Source organism: Euprymna scolopes, chromosome 25, assembly GCF_053919585.1.
Source record: "Euprymna scolopes isolate OS-2025 chromosome 25, ASM5391958v1, whole genome shotgun sequence".
NCBI lineage: Eukaryota > Metazoa > Mollusca > Cephalopoda > Sepiida > Sepiolidae > Euprymna > Euprymna scolopes.
The window spans coordinates 48743591-48762882 of NC_136506.1; the positions used below are offsets into that span (position 1 = coordinate 48743591).

At 35.0% G+C, this 19292-nt stretch overlaps 1 protein-coding gene across 2 annotated transcripts in view; it reads left to right on the forward strand.

The window, feature by feature from the left end:
- LOC145247341 (calpain-5-like) overlaps positions 1-19292 on the forward strand; it is a 169890-nt gene that overhangs the window by 122048 nt on the left and 28550 nt on the right. For both annotated transcript variants that reach the window (XM_080109004.1, XM_080109005.1), the window contains one exon: positions 6298-6500. In XM_080109004.1, the coding sequence (XP_079965130.1) occupies positions 6298-6500 (203 nt within the window). The remainder of the gene's footprint in view (positions 1-6297; positions 6501-19292) is intronic.

A 19292-nucleotide genomic window follows, 5' to 3' on the forward strand; every position in this document is an offset into this window, starting at 1 on the left:
ACCAATCACCTGTTTCTTGATTGCACCATGTATTCAATTTCAGAAAAGAAGGAATCAGAGATCTTGATCATTGCCGGCCTTTAAAGTGTTGCCATTAATGGTAGTGTCGTCTGCATAAATGTCTATGAATGATCAAAGAATGTGATTTGGGAGATCATTGATGAAGATCAGGAAGAGAATGGAACCCTGGGGGATGCTAGTGTTGAGACTATGGGCTTTCCATTTTTGTCCATCGACAACTACTCTTATATAGAAAGAATTTAATAATTGAGAGGACATTTCCAGTTATTCTAAAGCTGTAAATCTTGAAGTAAACCTTTGTCATACCCAATCAAAACCAATTGCTCTAGAAAAAAAGCCCCAATCAATCTATACTGCATGTCACTGAGTAGGTTGGTTTTGCTGAGGTGGTTGACTATTTCTCTATTACAGATTCTAGCAACTTACTCATGATGCACAGAGGACTGATTACTCTGTACTGAGAGGCAGATGACTAACCTCCAGAATTTTTAATACAGGGCAAACTGATGGAGTGTTCAAGGTGTTGGGACGCACTTCTCTTAAGGCACCGTTTAAACAGCTTTGTAAGCATGGGAGTTCGTTCCGGGTGTAACTTTTGGAGCATTATGATTGGAATGCTGTCAGGGCCAGTTGCTTTATGGAATCACAGACTTTGATAAGCTTGGCAGCATCATGCACAGACATTTATGTCGCATAGCATGTTTTCAGTCACAGGAGGAAATACTGACGGTAAACAGCCTCGATCGCAAAGAGTACAATTTGTTACAAAGTTTTTAGGAAAGAGATTGGCTTTGTCAGATGCTGACGAAATTACCTCAAATCATCGAATGATATTTGGCCATAGAGGACACACCTCTGTTTAGGACCTGTGTGTTTTATATTCACCAAAACTCTTGTGAAACACTACTTCTCAGCTACTTTAGATTTGACAGACTGTGCATATGGCTCTCTTGCATTCTTTATTACTCTATTGCAGTGGTTGCTGGTAGTCCTAAACGCGGCTTTAGTTTCATGACATCTATTTTGTTGAAAGCAATGGAAGTAGTGGTTTCTTTTGTACATTCTGGGGTGAGCCACAGCTGGCTGTTAGGTTTTTGCTAGTATTTCGTGGAGGGCATGAAGCGGTCTATACCAACAGTTGGACATTTCTATTGCAATATTTTTTCCACTTCTACAAAATTTTCTTTTTGTTCTGAAAAGTTGTCTTTTTAGGATGCAGGGCGGGCGAGGTACTCAATATCAATTTAAATCGTGACAAAATAAAGAAAACAATAACGTCATGTTTAACGTTTGTTTATCCTAAAATAAAAATCATGATAAAACTAGATTAAACATGTACTAGACTGTTTATCCAGTGTTGTAGATAGCAGGGATTGGTGGAATGGTACCGGTTCAGATTACGAAATCGACTATAATTATCTAACAGAATTATAGTAATAGACCAGTTGTAAATTATTGATTCAGTTATATATGTCCGGGCTTGGCATGAAATTGAATGTTTACAATTTTTCTTTTTGTATTATCAACATACCCATATAATTTTAAAACAAATCAATAAAACTTACAAATTTGCTATTATTTGTATAGATTATGTGTTAATGTGACATTTCTTACTTTGTTTCACTCAAAACTTGAAACTTTCTTAATATATCAGATGAAAATTATTATTTGCATGTCTTTGAAGCATATGATTATAGGATGTTTTCCTACTGTTTCTAAGCAGTTCTTTGCATTCTTCTGGTATTTTTCAAGATCTTTCAAGCTGCAGACAATGCAGTGTTGCATCTTATGGTCCTTTCCTTCATATCCAAAAATAGTTGAGCCGGTTTTATAGCCTCATCTAGCTATTGCAACTTTTGATCTACTCGTTCTCGGTATTTTTCTTAGAAATATCAGAAAGAGGAATTTTCATGTCTCTTTTATATTTCGTGATTGATAGTGAATGAAAGCAAATTTCAATGTAGAATTCAACAGAATATTGACGTAAATCTCTAGACATTTATCGATGATTTAAGAACTTACAGAAAATTAAAATAAAATTGATTCATCTTTTAAATGAGTCTTTACATGATCATCTCGTTTTTTTTTTGTTTTGTTTTTTGAATTTTTATTATTTCACGAATGAGACGATGAGTTTTTGTTGTTATTATATCACTGACATTTCACAATCTTCGCAGGTTATCTTTAGTGCGTCAATCTTATTGTCCAGCCGCATTATGTGTGTACACAAGTGACACATCTACGAAGAGAGCGATTAAAAAAAGATCTTTATACTGTTTGCATTTTTGTTTGTTGTTTGTATTTTTGTTTGTTGTTTGTATTTTTGTTTGTTATTTGTATTTTTGTTTGTTGTTTGTATTTTTGTTTGTTGTTTGCATTTTTGTTTGTTGTTTGCATTTTTGTTTGTTGTTTGTATTTTTGTTTGTTGTTTGTATTTTTGTTTGTTGTTTGTATTTTTGTTTGTTGTTTGTATTTTTGTTTGTTATTTGTATTTTTGTTTGTTGTTGTTTTTTGTTCGTTTGTTGTTTGTTTTGTTGTATCTTTTTGCAATATGGCCGCTGGTTATTTTTGAAAAAATTCTCTTTTTATTTGTGGCATAGTTTTCTCATTCTCGGCCAAAAAATCCCACGACATAAAGTATAAAATGAGTCAACTTCATTTTAGAAATCTATACTATTTTTGACAAATTGCAGTCTCTTATCCAACAATGCATTTGAAAACAAAGCCCTATACTAAGATCAAACAACTTTTCCAAGAACCAGAGAGGCTACAGTATGGTGCACAAGTACTTGGTTTACATATCTGAAGAGAGGATAATGCTTTGTATTAAAGAGGAAACAAAATCCCAGACGTGACAGAATATATTTTTATTATGTGGTAAATTGGTTAGGCGCCTTCCCTTGAATTGGCTTTGTGTTACAGTGGCAGTCATCAAGCGAAGAGCATTTGACATTACTATTGGGTAGGATGACAAAGTTGATGACGCCCCTGGTAACACCATGATGAAGGAGGTTCTTACCAGATTGCACAAAGAAGATCCGACATGGGGCAAATGGTACATTGATGGCCAAAATTTTAACAAATGGGTCGATGTAAGCTCTCTTGCTACTGACATGTCATTGGTATGTGATGGAACTGTAGTAGAGGATGCTTACTGGTTATGTCCAGAAAAGGATGTCCAACATATAAATCTCATTGAACTCAAATAAACTCGGCAATCCTCTGGAAGGTGACTATCTTACACTTGTTCACAGATTCTGCTTGTGTCCATAAATGGATATCAAATACTCTTAACAGCAGGGTCAAGGTACAAACCAAAATCATAATTCGACAGTGGCTTGACACTATAATAAAATTGGTGAAAGAATATGCACTGTCAATGTATGTATCCTTGGTTAGATCCAAAACAAAGCAGATCGATTGAAAAGAGTGCCTCAGAAGTGATAAAAGAACACTAAGCTTAGCAACCTGTCTGCACTGGTCACCATGAATTCAGATAGGCTTCACCAGAGTAAGAATGTTCACCAAAAAAGCAGTCATTCTGGTGTGAGATGGACACTAGTTTGTGAAACAGGTTGAGCTTAGGGTTTCTAGGGCTGCTATAAAAACCGTTGTCAGAGAATGTGAAGTGTAAGTCGATCGATCCATCATCTGTACACTGGTGAGAGGGCCTTTGAATGTTGAATGCAATGGATATTGCCTATTTTTAACATTGATTGTGGTCTCATTTGGTTTGTTCTCTGGTGATGCCTTTCTGGGCAAGATTCAACAAGTGAATTTAATCAACTGAAGATGCTCTTCTATGAGCAGGGCCTGCTGACAAATTCTGATGGATAATGACACTGCCTTTCAGAAAAGCTTTTTTAGAACTTTTCTAGATGAATGGATAATCTGACTTTGATTCCACTGCGAATACGTCCCTCTTTGGAAATGGCATCATTAAACGATGTCACAGAACTGTCAAACAGATCACTGCCAGAAAACAGTGTACTATACTAGAAGCAGTATATTGGTACAATGTCGTGCCAAAGGATGATATGTCCTCTGTCACAACACTTGCCAATATGGTCTATCAGTACTGCATACGGCTAAAAGGAATTAATGGAACATCAGCGATGACACACAATCAACACAAGACTGTCTTCAAAACAAGTGACCAAGTGTGGGTAAAGGCTCCACATGGACGATGTACCACAAAATATCGAGTGACCAGAATTACCAGTGCACATAACATATCAGTTGATGGAATGCCACGCCATGCAAAAGATCTGCAACCCATAGTGGGACCAGGTTCACCAATGGTCTGTTCTGACATGTCTTCAAAGGATGCGAGTGAGAGATTTGTGACAATTGGAGAGAGATCATGTGAACAGGCATCCAGCATAAATGAGCGTGAGTCCTCTAATAATACTTTTAATGGTGACCCAGTAACAGTATCACTGCAAAGAAGTATATGATGCAAAAGACTTTCGAATGTTTCATGTGTTAGCACAGGATCAGGATAGAATGTAGTTTTAATGTCACAAATAGCCTTACCGCAAACAGAGAGTGTGTTCTTTCTGCCACTCGCACATGGAAAGAAGGAAAAAGAGAAGTGTACCTAGTTTTATACAAGAAAATATAAAGAATGTGATAAGCCCATATGACTGGGCGAGATTTGATGTGAATAAAAGTAATCGGATTTGGAGGAAAGGAGGCATCATTACATCTTGCGTGGATGGAAACGTGATGATCAGTCGTGACTTTGTCGAACAAACTCTTGACATCAAGTGGATTTATGTCTTATCTGGAGCGATTTCCATACAAAAAAGTAGATCTGCAACACAACATAAAAAAAAGACATCTTATTTTCTATCCCCACCTCCCCAACTTTCGTCCTTGGCAGTTTTTTTTTTTCCATAAAATTCGTCTCGTTGACTCATTTTAGATCTAAACTGCTTAGAAAAATAAAGGGAGGTTAGGTGGACAAAGAGTTATCTGCCTTTATTTTTAAATGTTCAAACTGTTTAAACCTTGCATTTAAATGTGCATTAAAATAGAATTTAAAATATCATTTCCACACCTCATTTGAGTCTTCCCATATATGTATGCATTTAGTTATTTCTTTTTTTTTTTTTTTGCTTTAAAACATGTCTGTCTTTATTATTTTTCTTCTTCTTTCCTCCTACCTCTAAATTAAGAAAAACTAATTAGTTTTCTCCTGATCCTTTATATCTATATACTTCTTACTTATTATGAGAAAGGGACTTATCTTCTAATTTTAATTTCTTTAGAAGTCAGAACTTTCTTTAAGTACATACTCATCTAAGTTGTATATTTATATTTTATATTGAAATCTCCATTATGTAGATACTTATTATCTATATTTTATATCTATATATTTTATTCATATCTATAAGTAGATAATTATTATGTATATTTTATATCTATATTTTATATTTACATCTATATTGAATAGATACTTATTATTTATATTTCTCCTGGCTAAGGCATAGTAATATCTGGATAAGAACGCAGGGTTACACTTCTCAATGTGATGGATCCGCAGACCATGTCAGGTCATCAATCTAAAAGAAAAATTCTGATGTAAAACCTATGCTACTGACCACATACGTCATTGCTCCAAACTACTGAGAGATGAAAGCCCCCTTAGTCCTGGTTGACAACCTTCCTAAAGCTAGTGACTCAAACAAATAATCCGGTTTGAAAACTTGAACTGAGTAAACTCTTCCTATTCTATAAGGCTTCTTATTAAAATTAAATCGTATGGTATTTCTGGACGAATACTCTACATAATAAGATCCTTCCTAGACAAGAGATAAATTCGATAGCCACATGTCTAAATAATATGATATTAATGCAGGTGTGTCCCAGGATATTTGCTGTTGTGAGTTTAAGCATGATCAACTAACTATGAGAAAGCCATAAATCCATCTCACATCCTTCCAACTACAGGTGTATGACATATTAGGCTTAATTAGATTCTAAATCTTGACACGTTAACAAATCTCCATGAAAAAAAGCTCCACAATAACTCTAATCCTTTAACAAAAACTTATCTGAAACTAAAAAGTAATAACTGCAGAACTCCTATGGAAGTGTTTTTTTAATTGTTCCATAATTTATTATAATTTGTCTTATTAGATTTATGAATTGTAAGATTAATAACTGAAACTAACAAACAGATTTAAAAGTTGCCATCTTTTTTATATAGAGAGAAGATTATTATATTATAGAATTAAAAAAAAAATATCATGTATCTATATTCTTTTGTAGGTGGTTCCAGATCATGAAAATCAGGAATGGAAACCAGAGAATAAATATGCTGGAATTTTCCATTTCAAATTCTGGAAACTTGGCGAGTGGGTAGACGTGGTGATTGATGACATTTTACCAACCAGAAATGGTCAGTTAATGTTTACTCACTCCAAAACTAGAAACGAATTCTGGAGTGCTTTGTTAGAGAAAGCATATGCAAAGTAAGACATTTTATTTATTGCTTTTTTACGTTGCTTTCTATGCTTCCTTTTCCAGCATTAAAATGGGAATACATATTGACAACCTGTTTCTCAACACTTCTAAAACCAAATTTCTCTCTTAATGCCTGTGTTGTCTGAATCAAAATGACTGGCTTTCTTCTTGATAAAGCTCGTTACTTTTATAAGCTCATAAGGCTGACTTTCATTCCAGATATAAAATAGAAGGCTTGCATCCAGTTATTGCTAGCACCACTCTGAAAATGGTTGGGTCATTCTATCGCTCCAGAAAGTACCTTACTCTTGACGCAATATAATAATCAGATGTACCACAAAATGGAGTATTGTTGCCTCATCTGGAGAGGTGCCGCTCAGTGCACACTGTGTGCATTGAAAGAATCCAGAATAAACTTTGAAATCTAGAACTCGTATTGCTACCACAACAAAGAAAAGCTTTTTCCTTTTGCCCTCATTATGCCTAGATTCAGGTGAAATTTCCTTGAACAGAGCTTTTTCATAAGGGCTTTGTGTGGAACGCATTGCCATAGGACTGCTTTCCCACAGATTACAATTTTGTCACCTTCAAAGCCAATATCAATAGATTCTTATCTAGACCCATCCCCACCAGATCATGAAAATCATTTTATCCGATTAATCCTTATCCTTGAATGGCATCTGGCCTTGTTAAGTGATGACTAAAATATATACATTTAGCTGTGTTAAAATAATGCACTTATCTTCACTGGCTGTGAGATAATAATGCCAATGTTTAAAATGACATATATTATACAGATTTATTAAATTAAAATATGCAATTTTATCAAATAATGTGAGTATAGGAGCTATATTGCATCCTTCCTTATCTCAACGGACATCTCAATGGAGACAGGCATAAAATGCAGGGTTCTATCTATTGGCAATATTTAGTTTGTTTCTTTTTTTCTACCATCTATGCAACGGTTCCTGAAATTGCTGCAGTTGTAGCAAAGTTACAGAGAAGGTGTTGACACAAGTTAAAGAGAAGGTGTTGACACAAGTTAAAGAGAAGTTGTTAACACAAGTTACATCCTAAATTCTCCTCTGCAGTAAGAACGTAATTATTGCTGCTTACTGCAATTTTTAGAACATTAACAGCATCTTGAATCATTTTAGAGTAGTGTTTTTTTTTTACATGATAGTCACCACTTATCAAGGCCCGGAAGCCACTCAGGGATAAGGGTTATTGCATGTGCAGTACTCAGTGGGATAATATCGTAGTAATCGTTAGTAATGGAGATTTAATAAAGTGTCTTACTTAAGGGGGCGGTTTATCAGGAATTTGTTTATGTTGGACTTGAAGACATCCAAGTTGTAGTCAGGTGGGAAACAGGCAAACGAAAGAGAGTTCGACAGACGTGCACTTCTAAGAAAGAAGCTTTGTTCATGGAATCTTCGTTTTGATTTAAGCACAAATAAAGAATGGGGAAAATTGCTGACAATGGTTTCAGCTAGACGGATGTTTTTTGTGAAAGATTGGCGAGGGGGGACCAGAGATTGAAACTCAGATGAGCACTTGCCATGGAAATAACGATGAAACAAAGACAGGCTCGCAACATCTTTTCTGTGGGAGAGAGGTTGCAAGAAAGAGAAAAGGGCATCCCCCACTAAGCCACGAAGCCTATTTTGTACTCTGTCAAGGCAGGATAGGCCGATTTTAGCAGCTTCTGCCCAGATGTGGCAGCAGTACTCCATTTTTAGATATACTTGGCTTTTATATAGATAGAGAATTGCATTAGCAGTGAGATATTTCTGGAGCGGTAGAAGGATCCTACCATTTTTCCAGCAACCTTGGCAACAGACTTGATGTACGTGTTCCATTTCAGCTCAGGAGTAAAGGTCAATCCCAGAAGCTTATCAAAACATGTAGCCTCCCCTAGACGAGAGCCATCCATTTCAATTGATGCCAGATGGGGATCAGAGCGCTGATGATGTAAAGATAGGAGTTTGGTTTTAGATGCATTAAAAGTAACCAGCAACATCTTCCGCCACTGTACCACGCGCTCAAGATCAGAGGAGAGAGAATCAAAGAAAACTTTGTCATTTACGGCCTTGGATGTATTGCGATAGATGGTCGTGTCATCAGCATATATGTCAACGAATGATTTAAGTATGTGTTTTGGGAGATCATTGATGTAGATCAGGAAAAGAGTTGGGCCCAGGATGGACCCCTGAGGGACCCCAGCATTAATACTGCTGATTTAATACTCTGATTTCTGCCCATCAACCACTACTCTTATGAGCCTATCAGAGAGAAATGATTTAATAATTGAGAAAACATTGCCACTTATACCGTAGCTGGAAGTCTTGGGAAGTAGGCCTTTATGCCATACCTTATCAAGACCTTTGATATGTCAAGAGCAATTGCCCTAAAAAGGAAGCCTTTGTGGAGAGATTCACTAATCCTATGAGATATAACCGTTAGTGTGGAAAGGTATCTTATCTTTTTATTCACCATTATCATAATCATCATCATCATTAACGTCATCATCATCCTTATCATTGGTAGTAGTGAGGATTTAGCTTCCTGTTCACGACTGTAAAAAAAACGATTTCACTAAAGCATTAAATGACAGGTTATCAATTTGCTCATCCATCAGAAGGCAATGTCAGGAAGAATGAGTTTTCCTCATCTGTGCCAAGCAAGTTTTATTAATACAAATAATTTCCCTTAACATAAATATAAATAAATTCTTATAAAGAATATATTTTCATAGAAGCAAATATGAAGAAAAAAGAAAAAAACTGTGAAAAGGACAAATAAATACAAAAAAAGTCTAAAAAACAACAATGATACCGCTTGAGTTCTCACTACCCCTGCACCTAGTCAGATGAATTCTCTGAAGTCGCCATTCATACTGCATATCTTCTCTTACAAATAACTCTGCCATCGGTCAACGATATGTAGAAATTTAAATGACAAAACAAAATAATTTTAGAATTTCACTACTCGATTCACTTGGTCTGTATCTTATTTATATAATCTAATTCCAAGATAATGAGATGGTTGCTTATTGAGAGCAGATTGTTTTTACATTGGCTAAATATAGAATGACAAATACAAGTTAAAAGTTTTGTGTTGTTTCGATTATTCAGACTACTGATCTTATTTTGGATACTATTCTCACAACGTTTTGGACGATGTAACCTCCAACCTTTTGCAGGTATCTCTTGTCAAAGTTAAGACTTTTATGTCAGTCTCTGTATGGAATTTCGAATAGAACTCATCATTTAATCTACAGGTAACTTGCTATCATCCCATCAGCCATGACCAGATAGATATCTAAGATGATTTATAATTATATTCTTATTACATATACTCTAGATTGAACCATGAACCTCCAAAAGACTGTTACTTAGAACTGATGATTACTTATTACTTATTATATTCGTTGTGCCACGGGTCTTGCAGTTGTGAGAATAAAATCCAAGATGAGAACAGTAGGCCGAATAATTACATAACACAAATTATCGATCCTCACTTCAAAACTTTCAAAACATAGAAGTTAGAATATTTTGTTTAGAAACTAAGAAATAAACAGTTTCTCTTGTATACGATATTAGTATAAAGTCATATATGAAACGTATTTGATTGGAAGACGCCTTTTAACCCAACATTGTTAACCTTCAAACAATTTTGAACTATTCCATTAACGTGTGATATATTAGGTAAATGAAGCAAATACAAGCAATCCTCTGTAAAACGATATTAACTCATCATTCGTCTGTCACTTTGATACCTTACAATCAGATTTGTTTAGATTGATTGAGATTGTCGGACTGACTTATTGTCACAACGTTTCGGCAATAACAACCAAGATGAGAAAGTCAGTCCGACAATCTCAATCAATGAAAACACCTCATCTCAAAAATACAGACAATTAAGATTTGTTTAGCTTTCAAAAGATTAAATTTCATATTAAATTAAATGTCTGCAGAGATGAAAGTAATATCAAAAGAAAGAATGACGAAGTTTATCCATGAATAATTATATTTTATTGACAACTTGTTTAGACAATGAAAAATAAAGAGTTGGTAAAAGTTGAGAGTTCAAAGAGGTTAATGAACGTTCTGAGTGAAAGAAGAGTTATTTTGTCTGTAAAGAGAATTTGAGTATATGTGTTCATTTCAAGTGGCACCATGTGCATTTATGTGTATGGAAATGGAATAGACATGCAGATGTGTGAATTAGGATTTGTTTGGCCAGTAAAAGTGCATTTGCATAAATTCGTATCTATGTGTTTCCAGTGAATGGTGTATATTTGCTTATACTATGTTTTGTAGTTCATGATAGCCTCTCATATCAGCCCAAAATGACCTGGACAGAAAACATCATATGTAGATGTGTTGTGTCTGAAAAAAAAAGATAGACAAAAATGCTATGTTTGGTTTTTATAGTATCTTCGAGATTTCAGGACTGAATATTTCTTGTGGTTGATTAAAAGAAACTGATGATTAAAGCTTTCAATCAAGACTCTCAATTTAAAAACAACATTCACTAATGCTGCTACTTTTAACATGTCTTTTCATTTGAGGACACAGTTAAAAACACAGCATGATACCAAAATAAAACTCAACTTATAACAAGTAAAATTTGATAAGAAATCTAATGATGGTAATAATTTTCTATTAGATAATTTTACAATAATATCATGAAATGTGCATTTGTACCGGATATCCATTAACTGAAAACACAGTGTATTTATATACGTGTATATTCTGAGGATATTTTATTTTTATTATGTATCTGGACCGTAGCTCTGAGTGCTGAAGTATCTTAGATGATTCACTGATTTCTTTACAGCCTTTATATCCAAGCAAACATGGTAGTATTGATTTAAGGAATCGGAGCAAAAATAAATAGGGGTCCTCATTCGTTCCTGGGCAATAGTCTGGTTATCAATATATTCAGTAAAACACCTTGGTTTATAGCGAAAAGTACTACCAAATCTGCTGCAAAGAAAGTGGGCTTCCTCTACCAGCAAAAACTTTTTACATCTGCCAGTATCCTATATTTCTATTAGGCCACCATTCGCTCATGCATCCACAAGATAGTGTAACAAAAAGTTTCTGATGTATTCTAACTTAACATGTCTCGCACAATCTGCTAAGTTCCCTTTAACAGGCTAGAATACTTCTTACACATACCAGTATCTCCATAAAACCATCACTCCCTCATGCATTGAATATTGTTGCTACATGTGGGCTGGTAAATCAAACAATAGTTTCTTCCTCTTGGACAGGATTCAAAAAGAGTCTCACTGAATAGGTCCCGCATTGTCTATCAAGTTCTAGCCCCTGTTCCATCGTCACAATGTTGCATCTTTGTTCTTACTTTACAAGTACTTTCATAGAATGTGTTTTAATAAACTTACTACACTTGGATGACATAAATACACTTGACCAATGAGATTAGCAGCAAAAATCCATAGATGCTATAAATATTTTTGCTGTAATATTTTTTCCTCCGATTGCTTACCTTTGGAATTTTCTCCCTAATTATATCAATATTTAAATGTAATGTGAACATTTTTCTTGCAACACAACTCCCGAGTAAAAATGACCTCTTATAAATTTTGCCTTTTAATAACAATAGCCCCACACATCTCCACTGCCATACGCCTTGTTTCAAGTGAATGAAATTGAAAAAATCCAGGGTGCTAGTCTGCTAGTATTTAGTCTTGTTTATATTTTGTTGTATAATAGTCAAATACAAAAAAGCACCATGTTCAAATAATAAATAATTATAAGTTCAGAAATATATACACAAAAAACTATTAATAATAGAGTTTCTAATTCTGTGTAATTCGATTTGCTGAAACATTTTTGCAATTGTATAAAGAATTAATCATTTTGGCGCCATAAATATTACGTAAAGCTTATGGGATTCATTACATTAGTCACAAGGAAATTAGCTAAACTTTATTATTAAAACGTCAATACCCTCTTCGTTTATCGTTTGCCATCATATGTATTAATGAAGCAAAAGCTTTGCCAAGAAAAAATTGGGAACAAAATATCGTGTTGATCCGCAAATGTCATTCCTTATGTCATTAACTTATAATTATCTGATCAACCACAAGTGAACTGAATATTTGTGCTACATTAAATAATAAAACAAAAATTCTATTATAATTATTATAATCTTTGATCTATACAGAATCCGTTTGGAATATGAATTGTCATACTATAGATAATGTCCAAAGAAAGGCGAAAATAAAATGCAAGAAGAAACTTAGTATAACAGCTTGGGCAGACCGAATCTGTCCGTTTGCTTTGCATATCATGGTAGCGTCTGTATGTTCTTACTTTTTATAGAAAAAGCAAACACAGCTAATGTGAATGAAGATTTCTCCTGAAGTCTTACTCATTAGAATTGGTTTACAATAGTTTATTTTCTGATATACCATAGCAATATGGCTATAAAAGATTAGAATGAAGTATTTCAATGTCAGATTAAAATCAGAGATTGGAATTTTCCATTAGAAGTCGAGTTACAGCTACGTATGCAAGAAAATACGTCACAGACAGAAAATCACTAATCAGATGTCGCAAATAAACTAATCAAATCATTCTCTTATTTTACTGAATTACAACTGTTAAAAAAAAGCATGACTGCTCATTTTTTAAATATTTTCTTTCCCCCTCATAAGAGATGGGTTGAGATGTATGAATATAAATGTGTACTATAAATGAAAGAACTAAAACGATTGCTAAATCCCAAATGATTGTGTGCTGTTTATTCATGACGTTTATATACATTGTGTTTTTAAAAAAACAATCATTTACAACGATAGAGAAGAGGTAATGAATTGCTGCTGCATGTTGTTCAAGTAGATTCAAGCTGCTTGTATGAGAAACCGACATCCAGATAATCTGCTGAAATTGAAGTATCTGTCCACGTAGTACTAAAAACTCATCCTTAAAATCAGCTGTTCGTTCTTCTACTCACATTATTTCTTGAAAAATATTCAAAATTTGGATCAACCGAATGTAGTACATGGCCATTTAATTTCATATAAAATAAAAAAATATTTGGAGTTTGATTTTGGCTTTTGAATCCTAGGGCTTAAATAACATAAGGTTTATTGATGAAGAATGTGATACTGTCAAGTGTTATTGAAAAGTTCTTTTGGTTTGGTATTTGTCATTTTCACATACTCCTTAAGAAAAGTAGCTATCTTCATTTTTCCTTAAATACAGGGATGGAATAGCATTTATTTTTAGCTGCTCGTATTTGATACAGGCACCATTTAAGAAATGCAATATCTTTTTATTTCAGTAAGCCGATGGTAGTGGTTGTGACGGGAATAACTATACAGTTTGACGATCTGTGTGCCAAGTTCAAATACGGTTGATTTTATAGCATCATTTTTACATAAGAATTTTGACAATTTTCACGAAGTCTCTTTTGTATGTATTTGATTCTTGAAAGAATCCAAGAATCTAGTGCCAACATCAGATGTTGCGTCATTACACATTGTAAAACAATCATGCAAAAACCTTACAAAGTTGTATTGAAAGCTAAACAGAAAGTTCTTTGTTTTCGGATTTGATTTTTTTACTCATAGCATGAAAAAAAAAAATTGAATTCATATCTTCCTCAGTAGTGTTAATGCAGAAATGACTGTAATACATTCGATAGGATTCGAATTTACCTTAGCCAATTTTATATTCTGCAAGAGTATCAATTTGGCCAAACATGCACCATGTTATCAGCATGATAGCAATGGAATCTATATGAGCTAAAACTACTATTTCTCTCTTTTCCACTGATTCCCCTTCAACTGATTTTGAAAAAAACACATGAAAGTTTCTTCTCAGTTTAATTTGATTTCATTTGTCCGTTCTGTGGCAAATCAACCATTTTTATTTCATCGTAATTTATTGTAAAGAAGATTTACATTTTTTGAACAATAATTCTATGAAGGAATATATTTCATTACAAAATGAGGTTTGTAATAAAATTGATAAAACATATAAAATATTAAAATTTAAATCCCCAAAATAGTATAGTTACTTTTTTCTTTTAACTATTGCGATGCAGAAGAGTCACTGAAGAAGACATGGATATGGGTTAGAAAAAGGTATGCATATTGAGTACAAAACAGATTGTACAGAGAACAACAGTCGTAGCACGTAACGGCAAAGTAATGTACTATGAAGTACACATATCACCTCAAGAGTTGGTATCTCTCAGTCTGTAAACTTTAGAAAAGTTCATATATTGTGCATGGGGGAGTCCCTGTGACATTAACAACGAAATATACATTTTTAAACAACTGCTGCCTTTTTTTTTTTTTTTTTTTACATAGGCGTCACCACTTGCCAAGGCCGAGAGGCGACTCAAGGATAAGGGTTAAAGAGTGAACTAGTCAAAAGGGCAATATAGTAATCGATAGTAATGGAAGTACGGTAAATTTGTTAACTTAGTGGAACGGCTCATCAGAAACTTGTTTACATTGGACTTGAAGACAATCATATTATAGACAGCTGGAAAGCAGGAAAACGGAAGACAATTCCACAGGCGTGCAGTTCTAAGAAAGAAGCTTTGTTCATGAAATCTAAGTTTAGGTTTAAGCACAGATAAAGAGTGGGGGGGAATTATTGGTAGTGTTTTCAGCTAGACGAGTGTTTCTTGTGAAAGTTTGGTGAGAGGGGACCATAGATTGAAGCTCAGTTGAACACTTTCCATGAAAATAACGATAAAGCAGAGACAAACACGCAACATCTCTTCTGTGAGACAGAGGTTTCAGCGAAGAGAAAAGGACATATCCCACCAGGCCACAAAGTCTATTTTGAACCCTATCAAAGCAGAACAAGTCTTTTCTAGCAGCTCCTGCCCAGATGTAGCAACAGTATTCCATCCTTGGACGTATCTGGCTCTTATATATAGAGAGAATTGCATCAGCAGTGAGATATCTACTGGATCGATTGAAGGATCCCACCATTTTTCCAGTGGCCTTGGCAACAGATTTGATGTACCTATTCCACTTAAGGTCAGGAGTAAAAGTCAAGCCCAGAAGCTTGTCAAAACTTGAGGATTCCCCAAGACGAGAGCCATTCATTTTAATTGATGCCAGATGGGGATCAGAACGTTGATGATGTAAAGATAGAAGCTTGGTTTTAGATGCATTAAAAGTAATCAGCCACTCCTGTCCCCATTGTACAACCTGATCAAGATCAGAGGAGAGAGAATCGGAGAGAACTTGGTCGTTTACTGTCTTAGATGTGCTACCATAGATGGTAGTGTCATCTGCAAAATTGTCTACGAATGATGTAAGGATGTGATTGGGAAGATCATTAATTTAGATCAGGAAAATAGTTGGCCCAGGATGGACCCCTGAGGAACTCCAGCATTAATACTGTGAGCTTCTGATTTTTGCCCATCAACTACTACTCTTATGAACCTATCAGAGAAATGATTTAATAATTAAAAAGACATTTTCAGCTATACCGTAGCTGGAGATCTTGTGAAGTAAACCTTTATGCCATACCCTATCAAAGCCTTTGATATGTTAAGAGCAATTGCCCTAGAAAGGTTGCCTCTGTCGAGAGATTCACTAATCCTATGAGATATAAATGTAAGCACATCTGCTGTAGATCTTGCAGAACGACACCATATTGCATGTCACTAAGGTTATTTTTGCTGAGATGGTTGATTACTTCTGTATTTAACACAGATTCCAGCAACTTACTCATGACGCACAGGAGACTTTTTGGCCTGTACTGAGAGAGGGATGAACAATCACCTGAATTCTTAAATACAGGGCATACTGATGAGATTTTCCATTGTGATGGGAAGCAATTCTCCTTAAGACAACGTTTAAACAGTTTTGTAAGTATGGGCGCTAGTTCTGGTTGAAGTTTTTTGAGTACTATAATTGGAATACCGTCAGGGCCGGTTGCTTTACTGGAACCAAGGTTTTTGATTAGCTTGGCAACATCACGAACAGATATCTGTATATCACATAGTGTGTTTTCTGATACAGGAGGAAATATTGGAGGTTGGCGGCCTTGGTCGCAAAGGGTAGAATTAGCTGCAAAGTTCTTGGTAAAGAGTTTGGCTTTGTCTGATGCTGACGAGATTACCTCAGGTCCATTGATGATAGTTGGGATAGAGCACACGCTTCTGTTCAGGATTCTGTTTGCTATTTGCCAAAACTGGTGGGAACCAAGCCGCTGATCAGCTACTTTGGATTTGATGGACTGAGCATACAACTCTCTTGCGATCTTTATTACTTTCTTACAATGGTTGCTGGCAGTCCTGTAAGTGGCTTTTGTTTCCATACATCTATTACGTTGGAAGCAGTGGAAAAAGTGATTTCTGTGTGCAATGGCAACAGTACATTCTGGGGAGAACCATGGCTGGCTGTTAGGTTTTTGCTGGAACTTTATTGAGGGTATGAAACGGCTATATCTGCAATTAACCATTCTGTCAGGTCTGATACTATGGAGGACACATCCTTTTTAAACATGGAACGCAGAGGTAGATCCGATATAAATGTACGGAAACTATCCCAGTCAGCCATAGTGTATCGATATACTGTACGATGGAGAGGTACGTCTGAGGACTTATTACATTTCATTTTTATCTTAATTGATACAACTGAGTGGTCGGAAGATCCAAGAGGAGACAGAATGGAAACTGAACATAGTTCAGGGCAAGTTGTGAGAAAAAGGTCTAGTAGACTCGCATACTGTCCGTCATTGTCTGGCACACAGGTGGGTTTATGAACAATCTGAATGAGGTCATAAGCGTTCTCTACTCTCCATTAAAAAAAAAAGAAAATTTTATTAAGTATTGTACTTAATAAAAGTCCAACTGGCGTGTTTTAAAGGGAAAGTATGGTGATAGATTCATCTCTCACGAACTAACAATGAATACAATTTCCTAATTTATTTTTGCAATCAACTTGATAGATATAATAAACATTTATGATGAGAAAACGCTATCATTAAATAAAACAATCAGAAAATAAAAATATAAGTTAAGTACTGAAATAAAACGTAGTTATTTACATTTGAAATTAAACAAAATTAAAATAGCAGCCACTTATCTCGAACGGGCTCATCTCCAAAATGCAAACTATTAGCCCTTTTCTTATTTTGTTACAAAATTTGGATTTTTCGTGAAATTTGACTGAATTATTTACAGTATGGTCAAGATGTAGGGGAGAACGCTACTCTTTTTCCAAGGTTAGTCCATTTACCCTTCACCATCAGCATATGAAGTTGAGTGTTCAATAAGATGGGCATCAGTTATTATTTTTAAGTCTCTGGTATGGCTCAATTAAATGTTGAACTCTGGTCTGCCAGCCCATTTCTGGACATTAATCTCAGCATTATGTCAAATGAGTCGGTTTTATTATATACACTAGCGGGGGGGGGGTACCCGGCTTTTCCCGAGTGTTTGGACGTGTGTATGGTCGGGTGGGGTGGGGGGTGTTAATGAAAACCTAAGAATAAGCGAAGTAAAAAAAAGAAAACAGAAAAATGAACGTTAAAACTTAAACGGGGGGGGGGTACCCGGGCGGTGGTGGGGGGGGGGGTAATCAAAGCATCAAAAAAACACAAAAAAACTAACGTAAGGCAAAAGAACGATGTTAAATGCAAAAATCGAAAAAACAAAAACAAAAAAGAAAACAGAAAAACGAACGTTAAAACTAAAAACAAAAAAAAAAACATGAAAAATGGCTTAAATAAGCCTGTTTCGATATTAAAATTTAAAAAATCGGTGGGTACTCGGGTGTTTTTGGGTGTGTGTGGTCGGTCGGGGGTGGGGGTGTTAATGAAAACCTAAGAATAAGCGAATTAAAAAAAAACAGAAAAACGAATGTTACGTGAAAAATGGCTTAAATAACACTGCTTCAATATTAAAATTTAAAAAATAAAAAAAACAAAAAAATCTCAAACCTCTAGATAATGAACCAACGTTCTAACCGACTGAGCTAACACAACACACATGAAAATTCTCTCAGTTCTTCAAATATTTAAACTAAAGCAGGTCATGGCGTCGTCTGACGCATGCGTAGAACTGATCTCGTCATGAAAGGACGGTTTTTGCTGACCCCCCTCCTGTAGAAAATTGTTGATTTCAGGGTGAAAAAATTAACGTTTTTGGCCAATTTTTCGCTATTTGTCGTCCGAAGGATGGAGCATCAATATGATACTAAATTTGTCTATTTTTGTTCTGTCAGTCGAAAGTTTTTAGCAGACACACAAACATACACACATACATACATACATACATTTTCACGTTTATATATATAGACTAGCGGGAGGGGGTACCCGACGTTGGCCGAATGTTTGGGGGTGTGTGGTTGTTAATGAAAACCTAAGAATAAGCGAAGTAAAAAAATTTTCGATATTTTTCGGGCGAAGGATGGAGCTTCAATATGATACCGAGTTTGTTAATTTTTGTTCTGTCTGTCGAAAGTTTTTAGTGGACACACAAACACACATACATACATACATGCACACATTTTCGCTTTTATATATATAGATTACTTAATTATAGTTCATACTCTGGGGGAAAAAAAATGCAACAACACCTATCATCTAAATTTAGATAAAAAGAACTGGTTCACTTTGATCTTATGTCCACTTTATCATGAAGACTAATGTGTATAAATCTCTCATCACTCAAAAGTGAGCGCATAAAAAACTGGCTAATAACAAAACTATGTCAAATGTTTAAAAGAAGAAAGAAAGCAAATAACTTTTTAAATGAATTTCAAAATAAATCCTTCACTCTAT